General features: G+C 37.5%; 1 protein-coding gene across 2 annotated transcripts in view; it reads left to right on the top strand.

The window, feature by feature from the left end:
• Positions 1-15,621, top strand: part of DNAJC24 (DnaJ heat shock protein family (Hsp40) member C24) — a 68,678-nt gene that overhangs the window by 41,704 nt on the left and 11,353 nt on the right. For both annotated transcript variants that reach the window (XM_060103520.1, XM_060103522.1), the window contains exon 3: positions 5,257-5,395. In XM_060103520.1, coding sequence (XP_059959503.1) covers positions 5,257-5,395 — 139 coding nt within the window. The remainder of the gene's footprint in view (positions 1-5,256; positions 5,396-15,621) is intronic.

The raw sequence follows: 15,621 nt of genomic DNA, 5'->3' as shown, positions 1-15,621 counted from the left end.
TGGCATATCCAGAGATATGGAGGGCCAACTGTATAGATTTAATTTTGCCTGACTTTGGATTTCATATCAGTGTAATCATATACTATGTACACTTTGTTCTTGCTTCTTTTGCTCAACATAATAGTTAATTAATTTATTTAGGCCACACCAGGGCATGTGAGATATTAGTTCCCCAACAAGGGATTGAACCCACACCCCCTACAGTGGAAATGTGGAGTCTTAACCACTGGACCACCAGGGAAGTCCCAACATAATGTTTTAGATATTCATCTGTGTTATTATTGAGTGTATCATAGTCTTTTTCTTTTATTTTGTTGAATAGTATTCCCCTATGGATATACTATAGTTTATCCATTCTCCCGTTGATAGACATTTATGGTTCCAGGTTGTGGTTGTTATGAATAAGAGTGTTAGTACATTCTTTGGTAAGTCTTTTTGTGGACATACATTTTTATACATTTTTAATGTTTTATTTCTCTTAGGTAACTATCCAGAAGTGGAATTGCTTGACCACAGAGTAGATATGTATGTTTGTTTATAACAAATTGCCAAATTGTTTCCTGCCAGCAACATATGAGTGTTCCAGTTATTCCATATTCTCATCAGCATTTAGTGTCATCAGTGTTTTTTATTTGAGCTATTCTATTAGGTGTTTAAAAGTATCTCATGATTTTAATTTACATTTCCCTGATAACTAATGAAAAGGTTTGAATGTACATTCGTGTGTAATTGTCTATTCATGTCTTCTTTTGAAAAACGTCTGTTCAAGTTTTTCCCCCTGGTTTTTAATTAGTATGTCTTTTTACCATCGATTTATAGGATTTTTGTTTGTTTGTTTATTCTGGATACAAGTCCTCTGTTAGATAATTATTTAGCCAGTATTTTTTTCCCCAGACTGTGGCTTGTCTGTTTACTTTCTTAATGGTATCTTTGATGAGCAGAAAATTTTAAAATTTGATGAAGTTCAGTTTATCCATTTTGTTTCATTATAGTTTGTGCTTTTTGTCAAAGCAGTCCCTGCCAAGGGACAAAGATATTCTCTTGTGTTTCCTTCTAGAAGCTTTATGGTTCTGTGTTTTACATTTATATCTGTGATTCATCTTGAATTAATTTTTGTGTAGTTAATGAGATTGGGATTGAGGTTAATTTTTTTCCACATGGACATCCAGTTGTTTGAACATCATTTGTTCTAGATTGTCCTTTCCCAGTTGAACTGCCTTGGCACCTCTGTTGACTGTATACATATGTTCTAGTTCTAGACTCTTCTGTTCCACTGTCTATTTTTATATATTTATGCCAGTACTACAGTCTTGATTACCATAGCTTTATATTAAGTCATGAAATCATGTAAGTCCTTCAACTATGTACTTTTTGAAGATTCTTTTGCCTGTTCTAGATCCTTTGTTTTTCCATGGAAATATTATAATCATCTTGTCTACTTCTTCAGAGTGGCTCACTGGAATTCTATAGGAATTGTATAAAACTTTTGTATCAGTTTAGGAAAGATGGACATGATCTTCTCATCATGAACATATTATTTCTTTTCATTTATTTCCCCTTTTTTGCCCTTGAGGCTATTGTAATTGGTAATTTCTTAAACTTTAATTTTCCAATTGTTTGTTGAAAGATTTGCTGATTTCTTAATTTTGAGTTCCTTGCTTCTAGGTGACTTAAGTTCTTCCAATTCCAGCAAAATGCATTTCAGTTTAGTACTGGTAGCAAATAGAAGTTAAAATAAATGAACTTTGCAACATTGATTTTAGTACATACCTATTCTGTTAATTAAGAGTATCAATATTTTCTGTATTTAATTGGTGAGTGTTTTCCTCAGAACTCCCTGCTGTTTGTATGATTTAGCTGGCATTTTTCTAAAGTAAAGAAGCTCATGCTATCTTTGTGTGGCTGTTTCTGGTTCCTCAGTTAGTAAGTCAGCCCCTGGAACACAGGATGCTATAGATTTTCTGTCTTTCATTTGGTCATTGAGTGAATGAAGTAGGAATAGCTTTGGGCTCTCAACAGTGGGAAAGTTTGGCTAGTGGGATTCAAAGTAAAGAGGAGCAAAGAATAAGCCTTGACAGGACTTGCTGGTGGTGCAGTGGATAGGAATCCTCCTGCCAATGCAGGGGACATGGGTTCGAGCCCTGGTCCAGGAAGATCCCACGTGCCGTGGAGCATCTAAGCCCCTGCACCACAACTACTGAGCCTGCGCACCTAGAGCCCGTGCTCTGCAACAAGAGAAGTCACTGCAATGAGAAGCCTGCGCTGCAACGGAGAGTAGCCCCCGCTCTCCGCAACTAGAGAAAGCCTGCGCGGAGCAATGAAGACCCAACACAGCCCCTCCCAAAAAAACCTTAAAAAATAAAATAAAATAAGCCTTGACAACAGAGGAAAATGACTGTGGTCCTTGTGGTGCTAGTGAATGCTTGAGCCTGCCTCTCATGGGAGGGCTCCAATATAGAAATAGTAGGAAAAAATTAACATTCACTGGGATCAGAAAGTCTTGGAACCTAGTGTCAGAGGCTTGATTTTTGTGTGCAATAAAGAATCTTTGCATGTTTTAAGTTAAGAATGTGCATAATGGACTTCCCTGGTGGCGCAGTGGTTAAGAATCCATCTGCCAATGCAGGGGTCACGGGTTGGAGCCCTGATCTGGGAAGATCACGCATGCCGTGGAGCAACTAAGCCCGTGTGCCACAACTACTGAGCCTGCGCTCCACAGCCCGTGAGCCACAACTACTGAGCCCTTGTGCCACAACTACTGAAGCCCGCACGCCTAGAGCCCATGCTCCGCAACAAGAGAAGCCACCACAGTGAGAAGCCTGCGCACCGCAACGAAGAGTATCCCCCGCTCACTGCAACTAGAGAAAGCCTGTGTGCAGCAATGAAGATGCAACTTGGCCAAAAATAAATAAATTAAATAAATAAATTATATATATATATATGTGTACATAATAATGACACCATTTTATTAATAGACCTTTAATTGAAATATCTTTAGAAGTTGTTTTGTCTGTGATATTCTAGTTTTAAACCGTAGATGTATTTAGATTGTGTATAATTTCTTGTGGCAGATGAAATAAATTACCATAAACTTGGTGGCTTAAAACAACAGAAATTTATTCTTTCACAATTCTGGGGGCTAGGAGTCCAAAATCAGTATAACTGGGCCAAAATCAAAGTATTGGCTGGGCCACCATTCCTCTAGAGGCTCTAGGGGGAGAGTCCATTCCTTGTCTCTTTTAGCATCTGGTGGCTGCCAGCATTCCTTGGCTTATGGTCTCATCACTCCAGTCTTTAAGGCCAGTATTTAAAATCTCTCTGCACAGTCTTCACATCACCTTCCCCTCTGTGTGTTACATCTCCCTCTGCCTCTTTCTTATAAAAATTCTTTGATTATATTTAGGACCCACCTGCACAGTTCAGGATAATCTTCCCAATCTTTAACTTAATTCACATCTGCAAAGACCCCTTTTCCAAATGAGGTAACATTTACAGGAACTAGGGATTAGGACCTGATATTTTGGGGGGCTATTATCAGCCTACCACAGAATATTATCTTTTTTAGACCTTCATTTTGTTCTGGAACTTGCTGTCAAAGCAGATTGGACTGAGACTTTTGGTACCCCAAATGACATACTTATTTTCTTGCTATAACTTTCATTTTTTAATTAAAACCTGTATCACAGCATAAAATTTATTGCATTCTATTAGCACAACAGAATAGATCTAAAAGCCTCAGATGGTGAATTACTTATTTAAAATAATAGGAAAATACCAAATTAGGGAAATGATTGAATTGTGCTTTGACTACCATAGAACTGATATATGACTCAAAATTTAGTGATAGCTTTTAGTTTTGAGCAGCCAGGAACTAATTCTTGGTTTTGTAGGGCTTTCTTGGTCTGGTTGGTGTATGATTAGTCCATTGTATTCTGTTCATTGTACCAACCACTACTGGTTTCTGTAGTGGCCTATTAGAAATTACCTATCTTCTAGTCTGTACTTCTGTGATACAGCTGCTAGATTGGAATGGTTTCTCTAGGGCCTTACTCAATGTTAGCGGCATACTGAGATCGCGTTTTCACGTGTAAGTATTGATACATCTTAAATGTATACTAGTGGTGTATTTGAGCATGTTGCATGAAATAACATTGATTCATACCGAACTTGTTATACAGAACTTCTTCACATAGTGTTAGAAGAAGGTTTAGGTAGAGAACTTAATGTAGCCTACTCTATTTTGGCTTTGGTACATTACTTAATATCCTAGCTTTAAGGATTGCTTAAACCTCAGTATGGGAATAACTTTCATGAGCATCATTTGATAAATCATGGCCTAAAAAAGATGAAACAATAAAGCCTAAGTTTCCTTTTCTTCAGTCATTATATTAATTAGCTTAAATATTTAAATATTAATAGCTGATAGATTCGGGCATAGGAGGAGAAGAACAGAAATAGTTTCCCAGAGGGAAAATGGAAGCCTGATTCTGTTTGCCCTATAATCTTTCTCCCAGCATACATGATGTTCATTAGTTCTTCTGGGCAACCAAATATCACAATAGCCTTTGCTCTGTTAGTGAGGATCACCAGCAGTGTGGAGAAAGTTCAGCATGAAAACAAATGTAAGAAAGATTTACTAACGAATTAATTTGTATTCAAATGTTTTGTTGAGTTCTTTAAAATTGTTTCTTACAAATCTGCCCTAAAATAACCATTTTTCAATACAAATTTGTGTTTGGGGATTTATAACTTTAAAATCTTCAGCTCTGAGCCAGAAGATGAGAAGTGTTTTAATCTAAAGTAATAATTGTGTAATTTCAAAAGAAAAGCTAGTAGTCCATTGTTATGATATCTACAGCTAAGCATATTGTATAAGGAGAGCTTCATACTCTGTAGAGTTTGTACTCTTCCTCTGTCAGGTCCTGCTCGTCTGCATATACCTATTTCTGTTTGTGTTAGTCATCCTCTCTGGGTAAATTGTCCATGAGACCAGTGATTCCATCAGCAAATTATCCAGAAAATGCTGTTTTTGCACATTGTGACAGATCATGTCACTGGTGGATTTATAGCTACTCCAGTGCTCTAATTAACCTGGCAGTTGTCTCCGGTGCCCAACACTGTTGTGTCGTTGCTTGGCATCTTAGTTTTCATCTTCTCATTACCTTCTCTCTTAACGAAATCTCAGATTTAACCTACCCCCCCCAACACACACCCTCGCTACTCATCACCCCGCCCCCCCTTGTTTTTGATTGGCAGTATCATCCAGATAAACAAAGTGCAGATGTACCAGCGGGAACAGTGGAGGAATATATACAGAAGTTCATCGAAGTTGATCAGGCATGGAAAATTCTAGGGAATGAAGAGACAAAAAAAGAGTATGACCTGCAGCGGCATGGTAGGTACTTGTGGTGGGGAGCCCCAGCACATTGGCAGCTCTGTGAAGCACAGTCTGCAGCCATTTCTGGGGGACGCTTTCCAGCATTTGCACCAAGTTGTATTGCCTCCTTTACTCCTTCCCTCCCGTCACTGTTTTTAATTATGCCCAATTCTTAGTAGTGATTACTGTGTATCCATTGAGAAGTCAACAAAACTACTAGGATGTGGCTTCTTGTGAAGCCATGAAAGCTACTTTTTGTAACTAATGAAAAATGCTTAATTATACATTCCTAATTAATATTTTTTTATGTTTAAAAACTTCTTTATATTAAATTTAATTATGTACTGATTAAAATTTTCATTGAGTACTTTTAAGACTATATACTGTATAAATGACAATCTATAGGAAGATACTATAAAGGATAACATCTTAAAGCACTCTTTGCTGTCTCTGAACTTGTTTTAGGCTAGGTTTTCATGATTATCTCCTGGATAAACTATATTCCTTGTAAGATTGTTATAAATGATATCTTAGGAACGCACATTTCCTAAGCAATTTTAAAAGTCATTTCTTTTATGCATTTTAGAAAATAGCTTCTTAAAACAGGGACAAGCTCTTGTGAGAAAGAAAGGGACAAATGTAGGTCAGGTTTGTCACACATGGACTGCAGTTACACAAAGTGATAGGCTGTCTTTCAGCACTGGCCTTGGGATAGGAGTCCCTCAGCCTTCTATCTGAACCTTCAATATGCACCCTACATGCTAATGGGGGGAGTCAATAATCAGCCACAGCCTGTGGGGAAAACACTCAATTGCACTCTGCCATAGCGCACCAGGCTCAGCATTGACTCATGTGTTGATAAAAGCTTACTGTCTCTGTACTTGATTATTGAATCTCCTCCTGTGCCCTGCACCAGTACACGATCAAACCTAACAAAATGATTGTAAGGCTCCTACTACTAAGGTTATGAAAATATGATTTGAGAAATAAGGCTTTATTTCTAAGATACAACATTATAGGTTAAAGCCAACAATATATATAGAATATCCATATCTGTTTTCAGAGGGAGTTGTATCAGTAAAATTAAGTCTTTCTTACAGTTAGTGTGTGATTCCTTTGTGGAAAGACTTCATAAGCAATTTGCTTATGTACTGGAGTATTAGTTTTTTTTTTGTTTTTTTTTTGTTTTTTTTTTTGTGGTATGCGGGCCTCTCACTGTTGTGGCCTCCCCCGTTGCGGAGCACAGGCTCCGGATGCGCAGGCTCCGGATGCGCAGGCCCAGCGGCCATGGCTCACGGGCCCAGCCGCTCCGCTGCATATGGGATCCTCCCAGACCGGGGCACGAACCCGTATCCCCTGCATCGGCAGGCGGACTCTCAACCACTGCGCCACCAGGGAGGCCCTGGAGTATTAGTTTTTAATAGTCACTTTCATAATACTAATCATCTCTAAAGCCCTTCTACTTTTTTAAGACTGATGAACTTATCAGTACTTTTTAAAAAATGTTAAGAAACCAGTAAATATACCTTTGCAATGAATTTGGATTAATTTTCAAATATGGTTTGAATATTGGGTCCTCCTCCTATTTGGTGCATTTATGTGCATCTTTCCAATGTTGTATTTCTTCTGTAAATTCTTGCACTTCTGGCAAAAGAATGTAGAGGTGGTTTCATCTGAGGATGAATTCTACCCATAGATACATCTTTTTGACCTTGCTTCACATGGTAAAATTTCTGTGAAAGTGTAGAAACTAATAAACATGGATGTATTGTGTGTGAGAAGTTACCTATGTTTCTAAAGTGACCAAGTTCTACTGCAGATGACAGTCTCTCATGGTGCTTTGCACGTCTTTACCAGTCTTTATTCTGGGGTGCTGATTTGCTTAAGGTGAGGATAATCCACAAAACTGTATCTTAAGGAGTGCAGGGTGTGTACTTGCACTGTCGCTCTGCATTTTTGCCACTCCACAGGTTGGTACTATTAAGAACTTATCAGTGAAACTGACTAGAAACCTACTGTCGACAGAGAAAAGAGGTAGGGAGAGATCAGGAATCAAAAAATATTCTCCCTTGCTAGGGTATTGGGTGGGTAAGACCAGAAATGGGAGAAATAGGAAGCAGGGTTAAAAGTGAGCAGTAGAATTACATGAAGGAGGCTTAAGAGATGTTAGAAGAACAAATAAGCAGCATCTTCAAGCCTTTCTCATTGCCTTTGAGAAGTCTTTGGAAATGTGGATTTCTTTTGAGCTTTGAATCTTTGGTTTGGAGGTTTTAATAGAAGGTACTCTAGCCTACTGCATCTCAGGAGATTCTTGTAACTCATTGATGAGGTCACAACAAAGTTTAGACAAACCAAATACAGTGAGATTGGGCTTGATTCATGATTCCAATAAATAGGCAGATCTTTTGGGAATTTATGATGTCTGTCTGCTTTGCATGTTTTTCAGGCGGGTGAGCTTTTCTAGAAGGACAGTAGAAATACAAATTTTCATGACATTTTAGTACCTCAGATCTAAGTAGTAAATATTTCCTTCATTACCAGAGGCTCCAAATAGTGAGAATGCTTTCTTTCAGTTTTAAATTGAAATTGGCTTGCTGTTTAGATAAGGAATAGAAGTTTCTTATCCAGATACAACTTGCTGGTTTTAAGCCTTTCATACTAGAGCTATTTCAAAAATCTCATAATAAACCTGGTTTTGTATTGTCATTTCTCTTAATTACTGACATTAATTTTTCCTTCTTTACCCATCTTCAATAAATGGCTCCTCAAAAGAAGGAAATGAACTTGAACTTCTAACACTGAGGATTTAGATTTGATAGAAGGAAAAACTTTGAGAGTGATAATTTGTTGAAGACCAGGATAGATTACCAAGAGAGAGAGAAGTTGTTATAACCAGGTCAAAACACTCTTTTTTTCTGGGTCACCCCCTGGGGACATGGAAATAGCTTTGTTATACAGAACCCTTTTTGCATGTGGTGATAGTTCATTGTAGAACTTTCTTTTCATGGTGTGTGCTTTAAATATGTTTGTTTCCTGCCCTGCATTAACGTATAGTATAAACTAAGTTTGCGTTCTGTATACTTAGGAAGGAGGCAGGAGATGTTTTATTGGCGGTTGTTGAACACTTTCTCATATTTCACAGCTCAAAGTTGGTGCTCTTTTGTAAGGAAAGCCTCATAATATTACCTATAACCATTTATTTCTGTAAAAGATCGTTTAAAGGAGCCCTTGAAATCCATATTTTTTGCTTCACAAAGGAAATTATCAAAAGAAATAGTCTAGGATAGGTGACCTAAAGTAAAGTACCTGTGTTTTTTCTCCCTCATTTACACTTCTGTATTCTTGGTTGACATTTTAGGGCAGTGTTGGCCAGGCTCATTAGAAAAGCAAACCGAATAAAAGATTAGTAATATTCAGTTACCAGATATTATACATTTTGAAAGCAATGTTAACTAGTGAATTTAATCAGTTCCAGTTGGACATATTTGCCTTATTGTTTTTAAGGATGCTTCCAAAGACTGCTTCCCATGTTCCCTTGAAAGGCGTGTAGTTATTCAAGGTGAGGCTTTGCACTTCAGACAACCAGATGAACACTTTGGAAAATCTTTTTAGGATTTATAAAATGTTCATATGAATAATATCTGTTGAATAGATTTTTGTGCCTTTATAATTCTTGTGGGGAGTTTTCTCATATATTAAGCACATTTAAAAACACGTCGGAAGTATATCATGAAAAGAGTAGGGATCGTGATTCAATAGCTTTGTAGTGTGAGTCACACAGATCTCTGATGTCTCGGTGGCTGTATGGAGTGACACAGCTTATGAGTTAGGTTACTTCACTGTGATCTGAAGAGGAACAGACCTTCAAATGAAGTCAGTCAAATTAAATTATGTTGTAAAAAAATAAGTGGATTGTGTCTGGAGTCCTTGGTGGTATATTGTTTTATATTAAGATGTACCTTGTTTCACTGTTAGTGAATTATTTTGGTGATGTGGAGCCTTCATGCTACACAATTGGCCAAGTACTTGGATACCCAAGACAGCTGGGCTCTGAAGAGGACTGAGCCAAACGTTGTAAAGTTAGTGTCTTTACTTAAAGCTAATCAGCTATACTCTCCTTACCTAGATACAAAAGGTCGTTTCAGTTGTTGTATTATACAATTCACTCCATCCCTTTATTAGGATAAATATTTGAGAATGGGAGATAAATAAGTAAATCTTGCACCAGATGAGGAACGTACCTTAAAACCTCACCAACATTTATGTGTCAGAGAACTGAATCAGCATGTAATTTCTTAAATTTAAAATAAAAGTACTTGCTGAGAAGCAAGTTAACACTAAAGACTGACTAACTCCATAAGAAGCGAATTAATACTTTTAAATGTAGATAATATGAATTTGGGTTAACTGTTTGGAATAATGACTTAAGGCCAGTGGATGTTTGTGTAAATTATGTGCTAAAATTGACCCTTATAAAATATTTGTATTAGTTAGATTAGGGTTTCCATTTATGGTCATATCAGTTTTTCCATTTGATTTTAGGAATTTGAAAATTGGCTATAAAAATGTGCTTCAGGTAAAACTTGAAGATAAGCATCAGGGGGCATGTTTTTTTGGTGACTGTTTCTGGGAAAAGTAAGTATGTGAAATGATGCAGAAAATCCATCTAGACAGTTAGGGACTTGCATTTGTTCAGAGAGGGAAGATAATCTAGATAAAACTTTCTGTGAGGGTCCTCTTGCTTCATCTTCTTTGTCATAAGAAGGTGACTACTCGCATTATTTGTTACTTTTACTTGAATACAAATAACTGCTTTTGCAATGACAATGTATTTTAAGATCATTTCTCAATGATTTTGAATAAAAATTTGGCTAGTTTCAAATAATGCTATAGAAACCTACGGGCAAGATTATAGTTATAATCCTGTAATACTTGGACATAATTGGAAGTTTTGATTTAATAACACAGAAAATGTAGGATTTTAGGAAGTTTGTCTCCATCTTTAACCTCTTTCCCAATTTCTACTCGGGTACTTGACCCGACTGAAATCAATGGGTTCAAAACCAAGACTGGGTCCACCTTTCTTATTGCTTGTTTTTAACCCTCACACTTGAAATCTTTCTTTCGTATTACACTCTGATTACTTCTAGTTTGCTCAATATATAGCCAATGAATTAAAGATGAGTGTTGGCATTTCTTCTTTAATGTGTTTTTTTTTTCCCTTTAAGTGGTCTTTTTATTCTCACAGCTACCACAATAGACCATACCCAGATTATAACATAGACTCAGGTTACTTCCACAACTGCTAATTGGCCTTCTCCCATAGTCATTTACATTTTGATTGGTCTAGCTTTCTTTATTCTTACTCTTGTTTAAGAACTTATATAACTGCCCACTCCCTAACACAACATTTACCCATTCGCGTGGAATTTAAATGGGACAGAAGCTCTTAAGTTTGTCCCTAATTACTTCTTCCAGCCTTATCACCAATCACAAACCTAATGTGAATCTTCTCCCCATTCATTTGGGGTTCCCAAACACATCTGCTTATACTGTTTGTTGTTACTCAGAATACCCTCGCATTCTGATTTCTTCACAGCTTATTCTTTGTTCAAGTTCCAACTCTAGTCCTCCTAGCTCCACCCCCCACAAAAGAAAGCCTCCCCTGACTTTCTAATCTACTGTCATTATGTCTAACCTCTGAATTTAATCCATAAGTTATTTTGATTTTTTCCCCTATATTTCAGTTCTGTTTGATACTTTGGAAGGACTAAATAATAATATGGATTATGGCTTTGATAATAATAGATCAGTTTTAATGGGACTGACAATAGTAAAGTACATCAAACTTTTTAACACTGTTACAAATCCAGACAAGGTGAAAGTTGCTGCCAACATACACTGTGGTCCTCGAGGCTCCCCCCACTCTCCGCCCCCAACCATGCAATAATTGAGTCGTTTTCCTGTGGTCTGTTATAGACAGGTCAACACAAACATTATGAGTTAATAATAACAGTTAAAATAGCTGCCATTTGTTGAGCACTAGAACTATGGCAATTGTCTTTTAATCATTGCTTAACAACCTTGTAAGGAAGATATTAATATCTGATTTCCAGAGAAGGAGTCTGAGGCCCAGAGGGTTTAAGTAATTTGACTAAGGGCACATAGCTAGTAATTGATAAGAGGGGAAACTCAAAGCCATTCTCTGACTCTTAATCACTGTGCTGGGCTGCCAAGTTTTGAATAGGTGTGTACAACCTACTATTTTAGTTCCAGATAGTCAGGAATGAGGCATATTTGAGGGTCAGAGTGAGAGGCCAGGCTTACTTCTGCTACTGTGTTCTGCCTTTCTGCAGTGAAACATGAAATTCAATTTCCGGGTTTCATTTGGTACCTATCATGAGCACTGGGTTTCTGTTCAGCTTGTGAAAGAACCGTAGTTCTTCAAGTCCATAATTAAGCGCCAAGTTTGTAGTTTTTCTTCAATATGGAAAGCCTTGCAGTTGTGACTCTTTAATTTCATCTGGGAAAGAATTAATAGAGCTTTATGATTTAATGAATGGGTTTCAAGTTAAATGTTGCCTGATTCTGAATCTCTTATCAAGGTAGAGACTGTTCTAAGAACAGAGACTATTAAGGACAAGGAACTGATTTCCTTCAAGTTATTTCCTATATGAAAGATTTAATTATGTATACTGAAATATTTTTAAGAAGGAAGTGATTGTTTAAAATTAAATTACTTGGTTTTAAAGCAGCAAGATACTAATTTAGACCTAAAGGAAAATACTGCAATTTGCTTTTAACACACATAGATGACTTCTGTAAGTTTGAAATAAACTTTGTTTTAAATGGCATTAAAAATAAATACAATGCACTAACTGCTAAATGAGAGCGTTCTGGGGACTTGGTCACTTGAGTAACACACAACATTGCCACTCTTGAATAGTAGGGACAGAGTTGCAGGTAGACTAGACCTTTTGGCCAGTAGTGGGTTGAATGAGACTTTTAGATATCTCATCCATAAAGAATAAAGTTTAATTCCTCTTCTCGGAAGCTTTTTGTTGCTGTTATTTATTTATTTTTACTTATTTATTTGAATTGTAGCTACAGTTAGAAAAGGTTTCCTGGGATTAGGAAGTGTAATTATATAGGCAGCAAACAAAGAGCTGTTTTAGAAATTTTACTGTCATTAGGAGGAAGTTTTAAAAGACTGGAATTCCATTGTCTGGTAAGAAGTAAGGAATATTTATTGATTCCCAAATGGAGCTGAAAAAAACCTTTCCTCTTTTAGAAAGTTGTGAATGACCCAGCGAGAGCTCTAGTAAGCTTTACTGAACCAAGCTGCTAATAGTTATTTAATGTTATTCTTCAGTGTGAAAGAATCTCCGTAGATTTTCCTTTTAATCTCTTTGAATTGCAGGCTCATAAACCTCTCTGATGAGTCCTGCCAGTGTTTTCTTAGATCCCACTGTTGAGACAATGGAGCCACAGAATTCTTTCACTTCTTGTTGTCAGACAAATCCAATAGAACACAAGGTCAGAAGGGCCTATACTTCTAAGGGTTGAAAGATTCTTTTTCAAGTAACCACATAAATTATTTGATTTTATCATTATATTGGTTGGGAATCTCTCTTTAACGATAGTGCATTGCTTTCTACATGTAAGTAAATCTGGAAGTTTTTCTTGTCTCCATATTTGCTTAAGCTTGTGAGCACAGCACAGGTTGTGCACAGACCTTAACGTTCCTAGATATCTTAGAAAAAGCTGAACCCATTCACTTCAAAAGAATTAGGAATCATGTAGTGACATTGGACTCAAGATGGAGTTCACCAAATGCCAGGCGGTGCTCTTCTTGCCAAAGGGCAGTTTTTTTGTTTTGTTTTGTTTTTAAATTACTACCGTTCTGTAGCTAAGATTCCAGATTTAAATCTTGGATCTGTTTATTTAATTAAATCACTTTCTAAGTCAGTTTCTGTTTTCTCATGAGTTTTGGTAGTATCATATTAAGGAGAACTTTAAGATAGGGTTTACATTTTCAGATGCCTATTACAGTATTATAATGAGCAAAAATATTTATAATATGTAAAACTCAAAAGAAAACAAACATGTCTTTTGCAGATGCAGTGCCTGATTAGTAGATAATAATCAAAGCTAATTACAGGGTTCCTGTGAGTTACTTTAAGGGCTAGGGAGGAATTAAGTTTTCTAATTATATCTACAGTGGTGGACAAGCAGAGATCATTGTTTAAAAAGAAAAAAAAGAAACATTGATTAGTTTGTGCTCCTTCCTTATAATGGTAGTGGGGGGCGGGGAGTTGCTGTTTTCCCATTCGCTGGACACCTGCCTCTCAACAAAAGATGGTGGTCTCCTCCCTGCCCCCCGCCCCCGTGCATTTAGATTCACCTTTTCCTTGTGAGTACCCTCTCCGCTCATCATACAGTTCTCCAAGGATCCAATTTTCCCCTGACTTAATCACCCTCAGCCTTTTTCAGAAGTTGTTAGATTATGGTCCTTTCAAAGGATACACACTTTCTTACGGAGCTCTTTACTTCGTTCCCCTAACTTTTCTGTCCTTATTTCTATTTAAAACTACAGCCATTAGAGTTTCAACACTCTACCTAAACCTTTTTATTGAAGTATAGCATACATACAGAGGAATGCACCAATCCTAAGTGTACAGCCTGATGGATTTTCACAGTAAACACACCCATCTAACTAACCAGCACCCCAGCAGGCCCCTGTAACTTCTTCCAGTCGCTACTCACTCTCCCACGCCCAACATCACAGGATAGTTTTGCCTGTTACATTTCACATAATGGGGATATCATACAGTACGCAGGTGTCCTCCGCTTTTCAGCAATTTGCTTTACTCCAATTCGCTTTCATGAAAGACCTACATTAGTACCTGCTTTCACTTAATGGAAAGAAATCCTAAGTGGATGTTCACCTTTATGAAAAGAGGTGAAAAGTGAAAACAGTGTTGAGCATTTGCTTTGCGGTGAGCCCCCAGCGGCCAGAGTGGCACTGCCAACCTCTCTCCCTGGGAGCTACATTCAGCATCAAGCCACCATAGCTTTGAACTGTGTCTGTGAGCATCTGTGCTTTATCTTGAATTATTTTGTGCATCCGTTAGCAAGATATGTCTTGAGGTAATTTCTTTGCTTTACCTATTTTGGCTTACAAAAGGTTTCATAGGAAAGCTCTACTTTCAGATAGCAGGGGAAGCCTGTGTTCACTCTTGTGTCAGATACTGACTTTTTTTTTTTTTTTCCTGTACGCGGGCCTCTCACCACTGTGGCCTCTCCCGTTGCGGAGCACAGGCTCCGGACACGCAGGCCCAGCGGCTGTGGCTCACGGGCCCAGCCACTCCGCGGCATGTGGGATCCTCCTGGATCGGGGCACGAACCCGTGTCCCCTCCATCGGCAGGCAGACTCTCAACCACTGCGCCACCAGGGAAGCCCAGATACTGACTTTTAAAACCAGAATCCCCACAAAACTTGGACTGTGTGCATATAGTATTGAATAATCAGGTCAATGTGTAGATGTTTAGATAGGAATAGAACAGGAGAAATTTTAATATACTCCTTTTAACTCTGACCTTGGGTAAAGTGCTAACCATTTTTATGTTCTATTTTCTTTCCCTTTTACCATGAGATATGGTCTAAACTGATCTTTCAACTAAGAAGTGGTTAGCTACAATAAGTTCCTGTACAGAAAGGAAAACAATAATAAAAATGTAAAAGCCACTTTTTGGAGTAGGTGGAATAATAGGGTTCCACATGAAATAGTAACTAGGGAGAATAACAATAGCGTCCTAGTAGAGAAGCAGAACAATACAAACCTGACTTGCTTGGCAGTTATATTTGCCAGTTATTTCTCATTAATTATTTTAAAGTAAACATGGCATAATGGATACTTATGAATGGGTTGTCTTTTTTAACAATTAATGTATTACAGGTGTCCAAGATAGGTTAGATTAAGGTTTATTCATCTTGTCATTACCTCTGCCTTGTCTGATTTGCTCTGATTTCAAAATTACTTAAGATATCTGTAAGATACCCTGGAATATAGGCAACTTGATGGTAAATTATTTATACCTGTTTTTCCCCTAACCAAGCTCTATTAAGTGCCAATTACCCCCATTCTTCAATTCTAAAACAGTGTTTCATTTCTGCATTCGAGCAGATTATCTTGGTCCTTCTGAGTAAGAAATTGAAACATGTGATAAAAGTCCATGAGACT

The sequence above is a fragment of the Mesoplodon densirostris genome, chromosome 7, assembly GCF_025265405.1.
Source record: "Mesoplodon densirostris isolate mMesDen1 chromosome 7, mMesDen1 primary haplotype, whole genome shotgun sequence".
Lineage (NCBI taxonomy): Eukaryota > Metazoa > Chordata > Mammalia > Artiodactyla > Ziphiidae > Mesoplodon > Mesoplodon densirostris.
Note: the sequence above shows the minus strand (reverse complement) of the source record. Positions and strands in the feature narration are given on the sequence as shown.